The sequence below is a fragment of the Lagopus leucura genome, unplaced genomic scaffold (genome assembly GCF_019238085.1).
Source record: "Lagopus leucura isolate 7727_CA_CO unplaced genomic scaffold, USGS_WTPT01 Super-Scaffold_73, whole genome shotgun sequence".
In the NCBI taxonomy this organism is placed as follows: domain Eukaryota; kingdom Metazoa; phylum Chordata; class Aves; order Galliformes; family Phasianidae; genus Lagopus; species Lagopus leucura.
Genome location: NW_024962252.1, coordinates 93,868,964 through 93,884,719, shown reverse-complemented (window position 1 = coordinate 93,884,719; position 15,756 = coordinate 93,868,964). Strand labels below are relative to the sequence as shown.

Below are 15,756 nucleotides of genomic sequence, written 5' to 3'. Positions count from 1 at the left end.
TGCTGCTATTTCCAGTTGAAAATCATATTTAGTCAACCTGATATAGGAGACAACAAATGTCATAAGGTTATTGGCTGACTTTTACAAAGAGCTGGCAACTGTACTCAGTGACTCACAGAACTCAGTGCTCACAAAGAAAACCAGATGAGTACAATTCCTGCAAAAAGGTAGTGAGGAGACAAGTAATTCCAACTTTGCTATATCGATTCATTTTAAGAATAAATGTTGTACAGCACAGTTTGTGGAAAAACCTTCTGCCATAGTAGAGAACACAAGAAGTCTGCTGTAAAATAGCAGTGTGCAAAGCATCTGACAGCCTTCTTTGAAACTGTGCCTTTGGTGTTGATGTCAAACCCAAACCATTTTTTTGCCATACTAATCACTGACACTTACAGTTTGTTACTGCTGGTACGACAGAGCCCTCAGCACTTTATTAGAGAAATATCATTTGTACTGTACCAGAATTGTGCCAGAGAAATGAGAAAACAAAAGTAGCTACTTGATAGGAAAAAATGACTGGGAAATGCATTCAGGCATTAGTAAAGATAATCATCAAATACAGTACATGAATTTTAAACTAAAAACTCTGCAAATTGTTTCACACTGGTATCAAATACAACAGCCATCACTCTATTCCTGCAGAAGGAAGGCCTTGTACACACGTTCCCAGATCACTGAAAAGAACTCCAAGTTTCCTCCTTCACCACTGTAGTAAGGATCAGAAACTAAACTGTTATTTGTAGCCTTTTTTTTTTTTTCATTTTTTCAGTTGGGGAACTCCTACAATTTCTATTGAATAAATCTATGATTTCTTTTTATGAGGGCTGCTCCAAAACTGGCTCAGATTTGGATGAGCACAGCATGCAGACTCTTGTCCATTGCCGGACAAAATGCACAGCTAATGGTGGCAACTATGTTGAAAAATAGCATTTGGTAGCTGAGAATTTGTCTACCAAATAATGTTATTGTGCTCTTTTTATCTGCTGTAGTTTCCATGGAAATAAATAGGAGGTGTTACTTTCAGAGCAAGTCATGTAATACATTCAGAAGTAAACTAAGTTAGTCTCCAAATTTATCAGTGTTCTTGCTCTTCTTTCTTGAATGGAAAACATCTGCCTTACAAGCACATGGGAATAATTGGCAACATTTTTGGTTAGGCATCAATGCAGATGTTCTTTAAAGCAAGGGAGTGAGGTCGCCCTACTGGACTCAAATCTCATCATGCAAGTAATGAAGAAAAACTGAGATAATTTAAGAGTACTACCTGAGAACCTGGATTATAATGCAGAATCAATCACATGAGTGTTCCTCTTAGTCAACAGATCAAATTTACGATTTTAAATTTTGCAAGCATCTGGTTAATCGGCTCTCTGAATTTGAAGGGGGGCATAGAATCATAGAATTGTTTGAGTTGGAAAGAACCTTTAAAGGTCATCTAGTATAACTCTCCCGCAATGGACTGGGACACCTGCAGCTACATCCAGTGCTCAGAACCCCGTCCAGCCTGACCTTGGATGTCCCCAAGGATGGGGAATCCACCACCTCTCTGGGCAACCTGTGCCTGTGCCTCACCACCCTTACTGTAAAAATATTCTTCCTTATATCCAATCTAAATCTTCCCTTCATTAGTTTGAAACTATTTCTTCTTGTCCTATCAAAACAGACCCTGCTAAAGAATGTCCCCTTCTTTCTTACATCCCCCTTCCTTACAGCACCTTGAAAAATGTGTAAAGCAGTTAATATGTTATATTTGCTTCAGATAAGAAGGAGATTCTTAAGAATTAGATTCTTAAGAATTAGCAAGGAAAGCTCCTAGGAAATTGCACACGGCAACAAGCCACAGTGCATGGTGGGACAGCTGCAGAAGGTTTCACGGAGCTAGAACTTTATTTATTTATTTTTAAGTTCAAAAATAAGTAGGAGATTGAGAAAGCAATTATGCTGCAGGCTATAAAAGTTTGCCAAGAGCAGAATGACAGAGAACTTGGCTAGAGTGAAGCAGAAAAATAACTAGAAACAAGGCTGGCAATATTCATGAGGCATGGTGCCTAGTCTCCAGAAACAAGTGTTGGAAGTGTTGTAACTGTGAGGAAAGCATACTCAGGGTTCCTGTGCTATGTAAATTCCAAGAAATTCCTTACCATTCTGCACTCTGCAGGAGGGACACTTAAAACAGAAGAAGACAAGACATCAGGACAAACTGAAGCGAGTATACAAGCACGCTTGGGGAAAGGAAGCTTGTGTGGTGTGTGTGGTTGATGTTTGTGCAGGTTTTAGGAAATTGAAATTCATCCTGGCTTGTCTACACAGATATGAAGTACAAAATGGGCTAGTGGCAATACGGGGCTGCAAAGATTAGCTCAGAATGGCTTTTAAAAATTGAAGTAGAAACCTTGGGAAGAGAGGAAAACAGGAGATGTATAAATCAGGGGAAACAAGTTAAAGGAATGAGGGAAAGAAAGAGTAAAAAAGAAAAAAAAAAATAAGAAAGACTTGGAAATTGAGATAACCAGCAAAGAGGAACCTGCAAGTAGTTCTGAAGAACATAACATAAAAGTTTATGAAGACAGATTTTTATGCCCTGGATAGTATAGAGTGATTACATTGCTCAGATTGGCTTGAAGAAGATGTTTCAGCCGTATATGAAATAAATGTTATTAAAGCTTATTTGGGTTCAAAAGAACAAACACCCAAAACAGCCACTTTCAAGGATGTTCCAGATTTGTTACCATGACCAAGTTGGCGTCTTTCCTATGGGGTCTGATGTGATAACCTCTAGGGCTTCAAGCACAGAAGCACCTTCCAGAAACCAGGTAAGCTCACTAACAGGTGCTGTAACTGCCCCAAACTGATTTCTGATCAGCTTTATTGAGACTGTAATGAACAGCTAAAAAAATAATTAATCATTTTTGAACTTACTTTGGTTCATTTTGGTTGGCACGAGAGGTCATATAATCCTGTCGCTTCACTATATGATATACCACAAAAATGAATGGCATTCCAAATTTAGTTTCTGGCAATATTAATATATCATTCTTTATGATGGTTTACTTCCATATATATGTCTGACAGCAAACTGGTACAGTCCAATCTCAATTGACGACACCGTAAATCTGTCTGGAGCAGTTTTAAGTGTTACTGCTTTGGTGTACCTGAGTTGAAATGCAAAAATAAGGCACATTCGAAAGCTCAATAACGCTGCACGAAATCTACAAATGGGAACAAAGTTTCCCTCAAGAAATTACATAGGAGTTTCTCAGCAGCAAAATCACTAAGTTATGTGAGAAATGTAGAGGCATTTGCCTACCTCCAGTGCTAAAATGACAACTTAATCTACATAATCTAGTGCTCAAGTGGAATGAGAAAACAATCTTTGTACACCTGAAGACAATTGTAGGTCAGGTTTCTTATGTTTCATAAAACTCTGAAGGGTTTCATTTCACCTTAAATTTTCTGAAGGGCTTTGAATTTGAATCTTCTCATCCATTGAAAATAAACTTCGATTTAACTCCTCAAGGTGCCACAATCAACAGAGTTAAAGCTTTCTTCAGACCTACGGTTGAGATACTGAAAGAATCAAGTTTTTATTAGGCAGAGAAGAAAAACATATTTCCAAAAACAAGCAATTATTGTGAAAAGGGCTGATACACTGAAGTTATCAAGTACTCAAGAATACAAGTATTCAAGCCTTTTGAAAAAGGAAAGGGAAATGACACAAATGTAATCATTTTTTTTGCATTCAATTTGCCAGACTGAAATGGATCAACAGTTGGCTAGTGGATAACAGCATGGGAGAAGCTTAAGGACTCATTTTCTGTCTAAAATAGTTGAAGGTCCATCTTCTAAAGTGAGGATTAGTGGTGCCTGGCACTACTGTTGGAGAGCTAAGTTTCTAATGAATCCATACTTTCAGATTATTTTCTGTATTAACTGGACTTCAAAATGAGTAGTTTAGACTGGATGATTTAAACTCAATTTTAGGCATCCAAATACGTCTCAGAAAATTCACAGCACATTTTTCTCTCAGAGAATTCTAAATCAGGACTTTCAGTGCTTATATGAAGCACCTCAGACATAAATATTTTGGTCTTTGGTCTTCTTATATTTTAGTACAGACATCTGCAAAATAATGTCAATCTTTTTTTTTTTTTTTTTTTTTTTTCCCCTCCATAAGTTAGTAAAGTGTTTTCAGGGAGAAAATAATAATAATAACAGAAAAAAAGCAAATTCATCATGCCACTAACTTGAGAAAGGCACTTTTAAGGTTAAAGGGTTCCAAGAAAGTAAATTACTTCTACTAAGCCCATGGATTTGTGAGACAGACTAGCAAAAGAAACTATGAGGAGGGAAAAAAAAAACAGACAAAAAGAATAAGAGAACAAGAGAAAGAACAACTCTAGTACAGGAATAACCTTCAGACTTCAAGATCCAAGGTCAAATGTGACAGATGATAGCGAATCCTTCATTTATTTTTCTTGACATCTATCCATGCAATCAATCCTGAGTGAAGTTGTATATGCCAGAAAGGGAATAGCCTACCATGATTTGTAGTAACCTTCAAAACTAGATGCTCTTTCTTTGTGAAAAGTTCTCTGTGCAGAAATATATACATATCTACTACAGTACTGTCTGTATGGACAAACAGTATTTTGCAGCTTCCTTGTTCATGTGTGCATGTTCAGATTTCAGACTTTATTTCAGGGACATCTTTTACTTCGCGTATTTACAAAAAAGTCTTCAGATGAGTCTTAAAAATGGTTAAGGCTCTAGACTAGTCTAGAGATCCTACTCAGCTCAAAAATCACAGATAGCTTCCATAAGACTCCTTAAGTCAAAAGACATATAGTTCAGTACTGCTGTGATTTCACCCTGATGGACAGTTACACTGCACCTGAACTGCTCTCTCATTCCACTTCCACAAAGGAAAAGCAGGACAGAAAATACAATAGAAAAGGGCTCAAGAGTTGAGATAAGGATAGGGAGATCATTTACCATTTACTGTCACGGACAAAACGCACAGCTCGGGGAGATCAGTATAATTTATTGCCTATTACTAATGGACTAGAGGAATGAAAAACTAAAAGCAAACTAAAACACCTTCACCCTTCATCCATCCTCTTTTATCTCCTCCCTCCCACCCCTTTCTACCTACTCCCTCCACACTGGAGCAGGGGAATGAAGGTCGTGCTCAGTCCCTAAAGCTCCGTCTCTGCCATTCCATCATGGTCACTCCCTTTTCCTGCTCCAGAGCAAGGACTCTCCCACAGAATGCTCTCCCTGAACTGATCCCTCGTAGGTGTCCCACAGGCTGCAGCTCTTTAAGAACTGCTCCAACATGGGTCTGTACTACGAGGCCCATGTAACTATCTAGCTCACCTCAACTCAATTCAAAAGGTTAACATTCCAACAAGTGTAACATCCTGGTATTCCTAATCAGAAAGCTGATCTGAGGATCTTCACTTTCCATTTTGCAGGGAGGCCTAGATTACCTTCATGGGAACAGTACCAAGATCTGTGTGTGATCTAGTATTTGGGGCAAAAACATGCTTATGGAATTAGTAATAATTTTCTGTAATAAAAGACCAAACTGAAGTTATGTCATCACCTGCTATGTGCTTACTAAGAAGTTCTGTTTGATGAACAGTATGTAATATAATTGCTTCTTTCAGTTTACCACTAAGAGTGCAATAGAGATGTAAAATAACGATGGTAATTAAAACATATGATGCTATTTTTGTAACCTGCCCAGTTCTAGCTTATCTGAAATAAACAGGTCAAAATAAATAAAAATCACTCCTGTGTTACAAACTCTGACCTTGTTGAAAAGATTTCTTCTGTGTTTTCACCACTCCATTAAGTACATTTACAATCTCAGTAACTCCATAATTATAGATACATAATTACAGATTTAACAGATGGGAAAAATAATTAACAGGTGAAATGAGATCAGTGGCCACAGCGACAGCCTGACAGGCACCAAGGAGCTCCTGGTCAACATTCAAATTGCTATATTAACTCTGCTTTCCTAAATAACCAATATGATACATACACACACCTTCTGTCTCCTCAACTACAGTAAGACAAAAATGCAATCCATTAAATAGCAACAAGAAATGAATGTGGAACAGGAAAACAGCAAAAGAGCATACCTGCATCTAGTGACACTTGGGATAAATCAGAAAGTGCTGTGCTCCATGGCAGAAACTATAACAACTTTTTTGCCATTAGAAAGAATTGATAGCACTCTCCCTCAATCATTTGCAGGCGGCTTGTGAAAGACAACAGAACTTTTAGGAAGGCAGAAGAGACTAACCATATCAAGTCAGATCATCTAGAAACTCTACCATGCAACAAATCTAACTGAATATAGCAATACGTTGTTCCTCGTAGAGCAGTCCTGCAGATTGCTTAGCAAAGGTCCATCCAAAGGTATTCCAAAACCAGTAAGATTAAATTCAGAGTAAAATATTATTTTTTTTTTATCTTTAAAGAAAAACAAAAATAAAAAAGCTACATTATTCTGCTGATCTGATAAACAGAGATAATTATCTTTTGAGTGGTAATGATTGTTACAAATATGCAGAGAAGTTATTATTCTATTTGGCAAAGTTTCTGTATAATACAAACCAAGAATCCCCTTGCCAGACTCTGGTATTCCATCAGTCAGGAACCATTTGCAGTTATCACTTCTGGCATATTGTTCCTGGTGTCTGCTCCATCTGCCCTATCTTACTGCTATGTAACATGTCTTAAATTACCCAGTTTTCTTCCTATATGCAGAAATATACCTTTCTTTCTATATGCAGAATATATCAGAGGCAATGAAATATGTCAAGTAAGAAAACAAAGCAATTAAGACCTTCTAAATAACAATTTCTGTAAGGCCTAGGCTTTACTATGGAATTATTACTTCTCTAGTCCATGGGTCCAGGCCACTATTTTTCTAAGCTGAATGAGACCATAGGAACAAACAGAACATTACTAGCTCTGCCTTGGACTCTTAATGTATGCTGAGTATTCACCCAAATGAAAACATGTCTTTTGCTCACAAGCACAGCATGATTGAATCCTGGTAACAAATAAATATTTGGTGCTATACTGTTGCTAATAAAATTTCATGGCTGTACACATATTTTACTTAAAATTACTTTCACATGCTGCCAACCAAAACCTTTGCTTGGTTGCTTTCATACCTAATGAAATAGTATTACCTGGCAGCATCTACATTTTTCTCTTGTGAATGTACATGAACTGTGAACACCTTGTAAGATATTAATGCATTTACTTCAGTTTTTGGAGTTTAGAAGAGAAAAAAAAAAAGAAGGGAAAAATGGTACTGACAGCTGGTATAGTTCAAGACATTAGAAAATCCACCCTGGAATTAATACACTGCATTGTTGAAGTGCATTTGTTTCAATAAAGCATTCTTTTTCTCCTATCAGCCTTATTTTGAGCAGTGGCATAGAGTCACAACTGCTGATACAGGTTACCCTGAACTGCAAATACTTTCCATCTCTTACTTGCAAAACAGTTCGTAAAGTGCATTGAAGCAAAGAAGTGTCACCTGTAAAACTCCAAGCTGTTTCCATTTATAGCACAAGATCATCACTGAGGAAACCAGCTAATTTTCATTCTGAGTATTAAAAAAGTTCTGATAGAGTAGTCAAAGAATATATTACAAGATAATATGATTTTTTTTTTTTTTTTGCAATTTCCAACACAAATTAAAATATTAAAAGGAATACCCGCTACAGGACTGCTAGTTTATTTAAGAACGTTCTTGAATTATTATTAACTTCTGATCACTTGCTCTTGCTTCCTACCTAAAGAAAACGTTTTTACAGAAGTGAGATTTGAATGCTTCTTTTTATCACAGATAGTCAACTATTCTCACTCCAAATAGAGGGCATAGGAGCACTTACCAATTCTAGAATTAAGGTTAAGGGCAACTGCTAACAATGTTAGCCTATAATCTGTGGCTGCAGTCTGATGGGCAGATACTTAACTATCATTATGTGACCTTTACGTGAGCACAGTAGCAGAGCCTTTCTGCTTTGCTGAGCAGGAGAAGAGCTATTATTCTTGCGGTGAGGAGACAAGGGTGAAGAGGAAAAAATGGAATGGCCAGTTGCTCCACTAGCAAAGTTTTATAGCACCAGAGTACCAATGAATCAGCTGTGCAGCACGGTGAAAGCCACGGGCAAATCCTACCCTACAGCAATACCACTCTATGTGCCCTGAAAATGCTGCTATGGAACAAACTGTACTTCTCTAAAGGTTTTCGACAGCAAAGCCATCAGCAAGACCACCGTCTTTAAAAGCACACTCCTTTTGCTGTGGTGACAGTCTCTGCCCGCCATCTGCAATGCGCAGCTGAATAGCCTGTATTGTCTGCAGCAGATGGCAAAGGTATGCATTTGTTATCGTAGTTGAAGTGATCTTTCTCTTCCCTTTAGGGCTGCTCACATTTGGCACTTGCCTGTGCTCCTGGTGGGCTCTGCCTGCCCGCAGATGTGAGCTAGAGTTCCTCGGTGCAGCGCAGCAAAGCACTTTACACACAGCAGTACCCCTGCAAATGCCAAGGAGCAGCGCCGCTGCCAATGCAGGAGGAACTTTGCACAAAGTACGTTTATTAGCTGTGACATACAGCACAGCATTTTCAAAGAGCTAAGGAAAAAGACAGCTGCTGCAGTTTCCCTAATTACCTTTCCCCAGACGTCAACAGTAATTTACAATTTGGATGATATTGCTGGAACTAAGTACAATTTAGATCCACACACAAGCTCTCCTCCTCACTTTTATAGGCCATGTGTTATATGAAAATTACTGCTATTCAAACTGTTTCTATGACTTAGGTTATCTTCTGTCAGGTTTTTTACTGCACATTCTTCTTTTGCTACTGGAATATACAGAATTTGCTGTAGACAGTAATCAGATAATCACATCTTGTTTCAAGCACAAGCTAGCAGGATTTGCTACTCGAAACTCTCTAATTTATCACATCAAAGCTAAAAAACATTTGGGATGCTTAGTAAAAATTATGCTTCTTAACATACGCTCTATTGCAACAACAAAAAAATCTGTATACAACAAGGACAACATTAATCTCATATAAATCCAAATTCAATTCTAAATTATTCCACTACTCTGGTGTTTAAAAATATGTTGTATGTTCAGCTACAGCTTCTGCTAACTAAAATCTAAAAGGATGAATATAAAGTCTGACATATTAAGACATCATCAACAATTGATCTTAATTGCACAAAGATAATAAAACATTTCAAACAGTTGTACCCTTGAAAGATGAAAAGCTTTCCTCTGCTGGCAGTAGCTCTGAACTGCTTTGCTCACAAGAGGTGCCATTTAAAAAAAACAAATGCAAGGTAAAACTTAAAATTCACACAGATGCACAAAATTGCTAAGACTAATATTCTAGGCCTAACAGCACACTTGGGTAAATGAGAAGTAAAAAGAAATCAGATCAAATTATTACTTGCAAGCACTGAGAATAAAGATTATGCCAACAGAGACTCGTTACGTGGATCCAGGAGTTTACTGATGCTTTGCATAATTAAATAAGCAACTCTTGTTTCTACAGTGACTTAGACCCACACAGTATCTACTCGTTGTGGTGCCCTGCTCTCCTTAATAGATGTGTAGCGAGCGTTTTGTGGCTTTATCACTACACAATTGTACGTCTCTTCTCAATCATGCTGTGAGTCAATTGAGACGATGAGACTTACCCATGTTTTTCTGGATTCTGCTCTGTCAAAATTTCACTGCTGCTTTCGTCAATAGGAAGCATCCGAACAATATATTCTCCACTCTGCTGGAAAAACTTATAAACAGCCACTTGAACTACGCATTGGTCACTGCTGCTTCTCAGCCAGGGGCTCAGGATGACAGGGCTCTCAGATGCATTAAGGAACAGGAAATAACCTAGGACAGATAAGGCAATAATAAAGCTTTAAGGAAAAAAGAAAAAGACAAAAAAAAATATTGCAGTGCACAGATTAGTGCTTGTAATTTTTATGCCACAACTTATTCAGCATTCTCAGTCATTCTGATATTATTGTTGCCACCTACTTTGGAAAGTGTGCCCTTGAAGGGGTGTTAAACCCTTTATGATCTTCAAAGGCAAGCAACATTTCAATTTGCAGTTGCATTGTTCAAAACAAAGATGATATCTAGATTTAACTCTGGAAAGAAAAGGCATAAAGAAAAAAAAAAAAGCCTATAAATAATATTAGAGGGAAAAACAAGAAACAACAAAAAGAAAAATCAGTCAACCTAATTTTCCTACAGAGACTTCCAGATTTAAGCCCAGGCAAGCAACTAAAGAAGTTAATGTTTGGATTCTTGTTTTTATGTACTTATTACTGCCTGGACTTTATTCCTACCTCTGCAACTTCCCAAATGTGGTCTAGAGTCAAACATTATGGCCTTCATCCAGTGGCATCCTGATTAGACAAGGTCAAGTATTATAACAGATCTTGGTATCTGTTCTTCTCACACAAATAAAGAACACATTTGAAAGCTCTATGTTTGCTCTTCTAAAACAGAAGAGATCAGCATTCTTAAGTCACTGGAGTCAGGATAAAACCTTGATATTTTATTTCTTTAGCAATTCTTTCTAATGTATTAATTTTGTATTTTACATGAATTAGCAGTACGTATCGCTCTGCACTCCAGCACTGGGGCTGTGCCCACTGCCCTGGGTGGCCTGTGCCATACCCACTGCCTCTGGGGCAAAGCCTTTCCCTCACCCCCTGACCCTCCACTGGCACAGCTCCATGCCATTCCCTCTCTGTATCGACCCTTCTCCATCTTTGCAGCCCTCCTTTGGATGCTCTCTAACAGCTTTATGTCCTTACACTGTGGCACCCAGACTGCACCCAGTGCTGGAGGTGAGGCCGCACAGCGCAGAGCAGAGGGGACAGCCCCTCCCTGGCCATGTTGCAGCGCTGGGCCTGGTGCCCCCCAGGGGCAGTAGGTCCCTGTGGCTGCCAGGGACACTGCTGGTTCATGTTCAACTTGCCGTTGTCCACAACCCCCAGATTCCTTCCTTGGGGCTGCTCCCGCCCCCCAGTCTGTACGTGTATCCAAGGTTCCCCCAACACAGGTGCAAAACCCAACATGGCTCTTCTTAAACTTCATGTGGTTGGTGATTACCCAGCCCCCTGATTTGCCAAGATCTCTGCAAGACCTCTCTGTGCTTGAGGGAGTCAATTGGTTCTCCCAATTCAGCACTGTCAACAGACTTAATTAGGATAGTCCTTCATGGAGTCACTGATGAAAACACTGAAGAAAACTAGCACTACGTGACCAAACCGGTGACTGGCCACCAGCCTGATGTAACCCCATTTATTGCAACCCTTTGTGCCTGACCCATCAGCCTGCTGCTCACCCATCGCATCATGCCGTTGTCTAGTTGTATGCTGGGCACTTTGTCCAGAGGAGACTGTGAGAAACAGTACTGAAAGATTTGCTGAATCCAAAAAGATTACAACAACTGGTCACCTTGGTCAACTAGGTGGCTAGTCTTGTCTCAAAACGAGATTCAGTTTGTTAAGCAAGATTTTCCCCTTTCGAACCCAGGTTGGTTGTGACAAATAATTGCATTGCCTTTTAGGTGTTTTTCAATAACTCCCAGAATAATCTTCTCCATAATTTCAGTACCATTTGAGGCTTATCCAGTTGGACAGAAGTAATGCATTTTTTATTACACTGTTGCACATTTCAGGTAAATCAAATTACTCTCTTTTCATAGTTGACCAATTTACCAATTTTCCCACAGAGCAAGCACATTGAGGTGTGTAGTCAGGTAAATGAAAGGTCAGTCAGGTAAATGGAAGGGATCAACACTTGAAGCAAGGAAAATTGTTAAATTCCACAGATTGTATGTAGCAAGACTGGTTAGATGTTCAGAAAACAGGATTTTGCTTCCTGCATTGTCCACCAAAAAAACGTTTGTTAGTACTTAAAACATACAGACCTCAAAAACCCTTTAATTTCATAGAGACAGAAATTAAGGCCCAACAAGGCTGTAATAAAAAACAGTTTATGCAGCAGCTTTTTTTTTTTTTTTTTTTTTTTTTTTTTTTAATATAAAGGCTGGATTTTCAGAGGAATCTTTTTCCATGCGGCTGAGTAGATACTGCCTAAAGCTCTGCTGAGACCCACAGTGGGTAAGAAATCCTGTGGAGCCACAAATGCATGATGCTCACCTTCACACTGGTGTGTGCCAGCCATTCTCAGCTCCCATGACAGTTTGTCTCATCCTAAAAGGATCTGATTAATTGCCCTTCAGCAGGTCCCACTTCTTTCCACTGAGTTGAATCACGAGCTCAGATTTTAATCTCGCTGTCACATGCCAATTTAGAACTTGGGAATTGTACTTATGCTCACAAATGTCCCCCACTTTGAAAAAAACTAATTTGGCAGTTAATCTCAGGTTGAATAGAGTAATACCAGAAAGGCTAAAAATGAAATTCAGACTCTTATCAACCACTATATTTCATCCCATACACACACTTATCATAAAGAGCATTTTTGACATGCTTGTCAAAAACAGTCTTCTTGACATTACATCACATCAATGACATATCTAAAACTAGAAAATATTTGTACTGAAAGAAACAAGCAGAAATAGATAAGGTACAGCCTTGTCAGATGTCAAGGCTTGTAAATGAAGAACTGAAATGTATTTGCTACTTTTCTATTAATAAGATTCCTTTATATGAAATAGTAGCCTTTAATCCAGTTACTAAAGGAATGGCTTGAGGAGTTTAAACAAACTCTGTCATTGTTAGTTTTATATACACAATATTTTTGCTGGTCAGTAAAATAAAAACAGAAACCCAACCATACGTTTCATACTTCTCTCCTTTTATAGCCAACAAAATAGAATTAGAGCACTAAATCTTGTGGCTTTAATTGTATCATCCACATAAGAACACTAATCCCCAACATGACAAGGATCAAAAAGACTTCTGCTGGTGGCAGAAAAGCACTAAGCACTGCAGTGATTGCTGATGATAATGTGACAGGTGTAAGAACCATTTGCTCACCTTACCATCTTGCCACAGAAAGTTTTTTAACGTAACAAAGAAACAAATAGAAAGCTCTCATTCCTTTTTCCTTTTTTTTTTTCTTTTCTTTTCTTTTTCTTTTTTTTTCCCTCGCAGTGAGTAAATAAACAAGTATACTCTCTCCATCCTGACCTAGGACTTGACTAGTAGCAAACATGACTAGCTGCCACAATAAATACCGTAGTTGCTAACCTCCTATGCCTTGGCTATAGAATCATAGAATCACAAGGTTGGAAACGACCTACAAGATTATCCAGTCCAACTGTCTCCTCATCACCATTGCCACCACCAGCACTAAACCATATCACGCAGCACGTCATCCAGACTCCTCTTGAACATTGCCAGGGATGGCGACTCCACCACCTTTCTGGGCAGCCATTCCAGTGCCTGACCACTCTCTGAGAGAAAAAGTTCTTCCTTATGTCCAACCTAAACCTCCTCTGGTACAACTTGCGGCCATTACCCCTTGTCCTGCTTGTTGCCTGGGAGAAGAGGCTCTTCACCACAACCTCCCTGCAGGAAGTTGTACAGTGCAATGAGGTCTCCCCTGAGCCTCCTCTTCTCCAGACTGAACAATCCCAGCTCCCTCAGCCGCTCCTCATAAGACTTGTGCTCCAGACCCCTCACCAGTTTTATTGCCCTTCTCTGGACACGCTCCAGGACCTCAACATCTTTTCTGTAGTGAGGAGCCCAAAACTGAACACAGCACTCAAGGTGCGGCCTCACCAGAGCTGAGTACAGGGGGATGATCACCTCCCTGCTCCTGCTGGCCACACTATTTCTAATGCAGGCCAGGATGCCGTTGGTCCTCTTGGCCACCTGGGCACACTGTCGGCTCATGTTCAGCTGAGCATCAACCAACACCCCCAGGTCCTTCTCTTCTTCACACTCATCCAGCCACTCATCCCCAAGCCTATACCGCTGCATGGAGTTGTTGTGCCCAAAGTGCAGGACCTGACATTTGGCCTTGTTGAACCTCATCCCATTCACCTCAGCCCAGCGGTCCAGCCTGTCTAAATCCCTCTGCAGGGCCTCCCTACTCTCAGGCAGATTGACACCACCTCCCAACTTGGTGTCATCTGCAAACTTGCTGAGGGTGCACACAATGCCCTCATCTAGGTCATTAATAAAGACATTAAACAAGATGGGCCCCAGTACCGACCCCTGGGGGCACCAATTGAAACAGGTCATCAGCTGGACTTCACCCCATTCACCACGACGCGCTGGGCACAGCCCTGTAGCCAGTTCCTTACCCAAAGAAGTGTATACCTCTCCAGGCCACGGGCAGCCAGTTTCCCCAGAAGAAGCCTGTGAGAGACCATGTCAAACTTACAAACTTACAAACTTAAATTTACTTACAGGGTTTACCTTGCACAATTTTGGCTTATTAACCATCGCGAGGATAAGTCTACCTGCTGGTTTATATTGCTAAAAGGAATACAGTTCTGCCACAGTGGAAAGCTACCCCGCCATACTTGCACAGGATGTTAGGAATAGCCCCAAACTACTCTGCTGTGGAGCAATGCCTAGAAAATCATTCTGAAAGACGTAACTATTCAGCAGCATTGGCCACACAAACAGTACTCAGTCAGAAACGTCCTGTGGAGGCAAGTATTAAAGCCAAAACAGATTATCTTTTTATTCTCATCATTTATAAATAAATGAAGGAGAGCATAAATACAACTTTGTCTTGCTTCTGAAAGCTCAGCCATCTTGCAGGTGACAATACTGTCTGCTGTGGAACTCTTTTTGCTCTTACTGCTAACCTGATTTGTAAATCCTATGAAAGAAGTATCAGAGTAGCACCTGGTCCTGTTATTCAGAGTGTTTTCATACTTAAAATGAGAGAGACCTGCTGTGAAAACAGAACACGCAGAAGCTTTGTTACGCACAAGAATCTGAAGATTTGCCCTCCCAAGCTACAATTTAAGATTTACTCATTACAGAGCAGTGAGTTCCTATAGTAACCAGACCTGAAACATAACAATGTACATTAACATTAAACATACTCTTTTCCACGTAAGCAGTAGACTCAAAACAGCAATTCAGACAAACCCAATTTCACGAATTTGCTGTCTCTGAAGCATAAGCAATGTAACTGTCAGTCAATCAGCTACATACACACACGCACAACAAATTGCTGATAGAGGCCCAAATCGTATTTCATTACTGTTGACAGGACTTATGCTACTGCAATCAATGGTGTCAAACCCACAAAGGAGTAATTGCAGTGTCTGAAGTGAGAAATGATACATTTTGAACACAAATCCTCATACTCTTTCCTTCTCTCAAAAGCACAATGCTTCAGTCATTGCTTGCCACTGTTTTCACAGGACAGCCTTCCCTGGGATCAATACCAGCACCGTGTCCAGGACCAGATTAGAAACACTACTTCAAAAGAATTAAAGAAACATACAGAAATCAATTCCCCATCCATACAGAAAGACAGAAGAATATTCTGTTTCAGAACAACTATCTGGCAAAATCAGGAGGTATGCGCCCATCTGTTTATTAATTTCCTATTTCCCTCTGGTGGGAGAGAATCTAGGTGGCAAACTCTACCTGACACTACCACTTGGACCCTTAAGACTGAAAAATTCCAACTGTAATTTCCTTGCACTTATTTTCCTTTATTAGCTCTAATAAGGCTCTTGGGATCTTACTT

At 39.6% G+C, this 15,756-nt stretch overlaps 1 protein-coding gene across 1 annotated transcript in view; it reads right to left on the bottom strand.

Annotated features, from left to right (window-relative positions):
* Positions 1 to 15,756, bottom strand: part of LOC122174887 (ALK tyrosine kinase receptor-like) — a 175,514-nt gene that overhangs the window by 105,279 nt on the left and 54,479 nt on the right. The window contains exon 3 of the mRNA XM_042862231.1: positions 9,744 to 9,939. Coding sequence (XP_042718165.1) covers positions 9,744 to 9,939 — 196 coding nt within the window. The remainder of the gene's footprint in view (positions 1 to 9,743; positions 9,940 to 15,756) is intronic.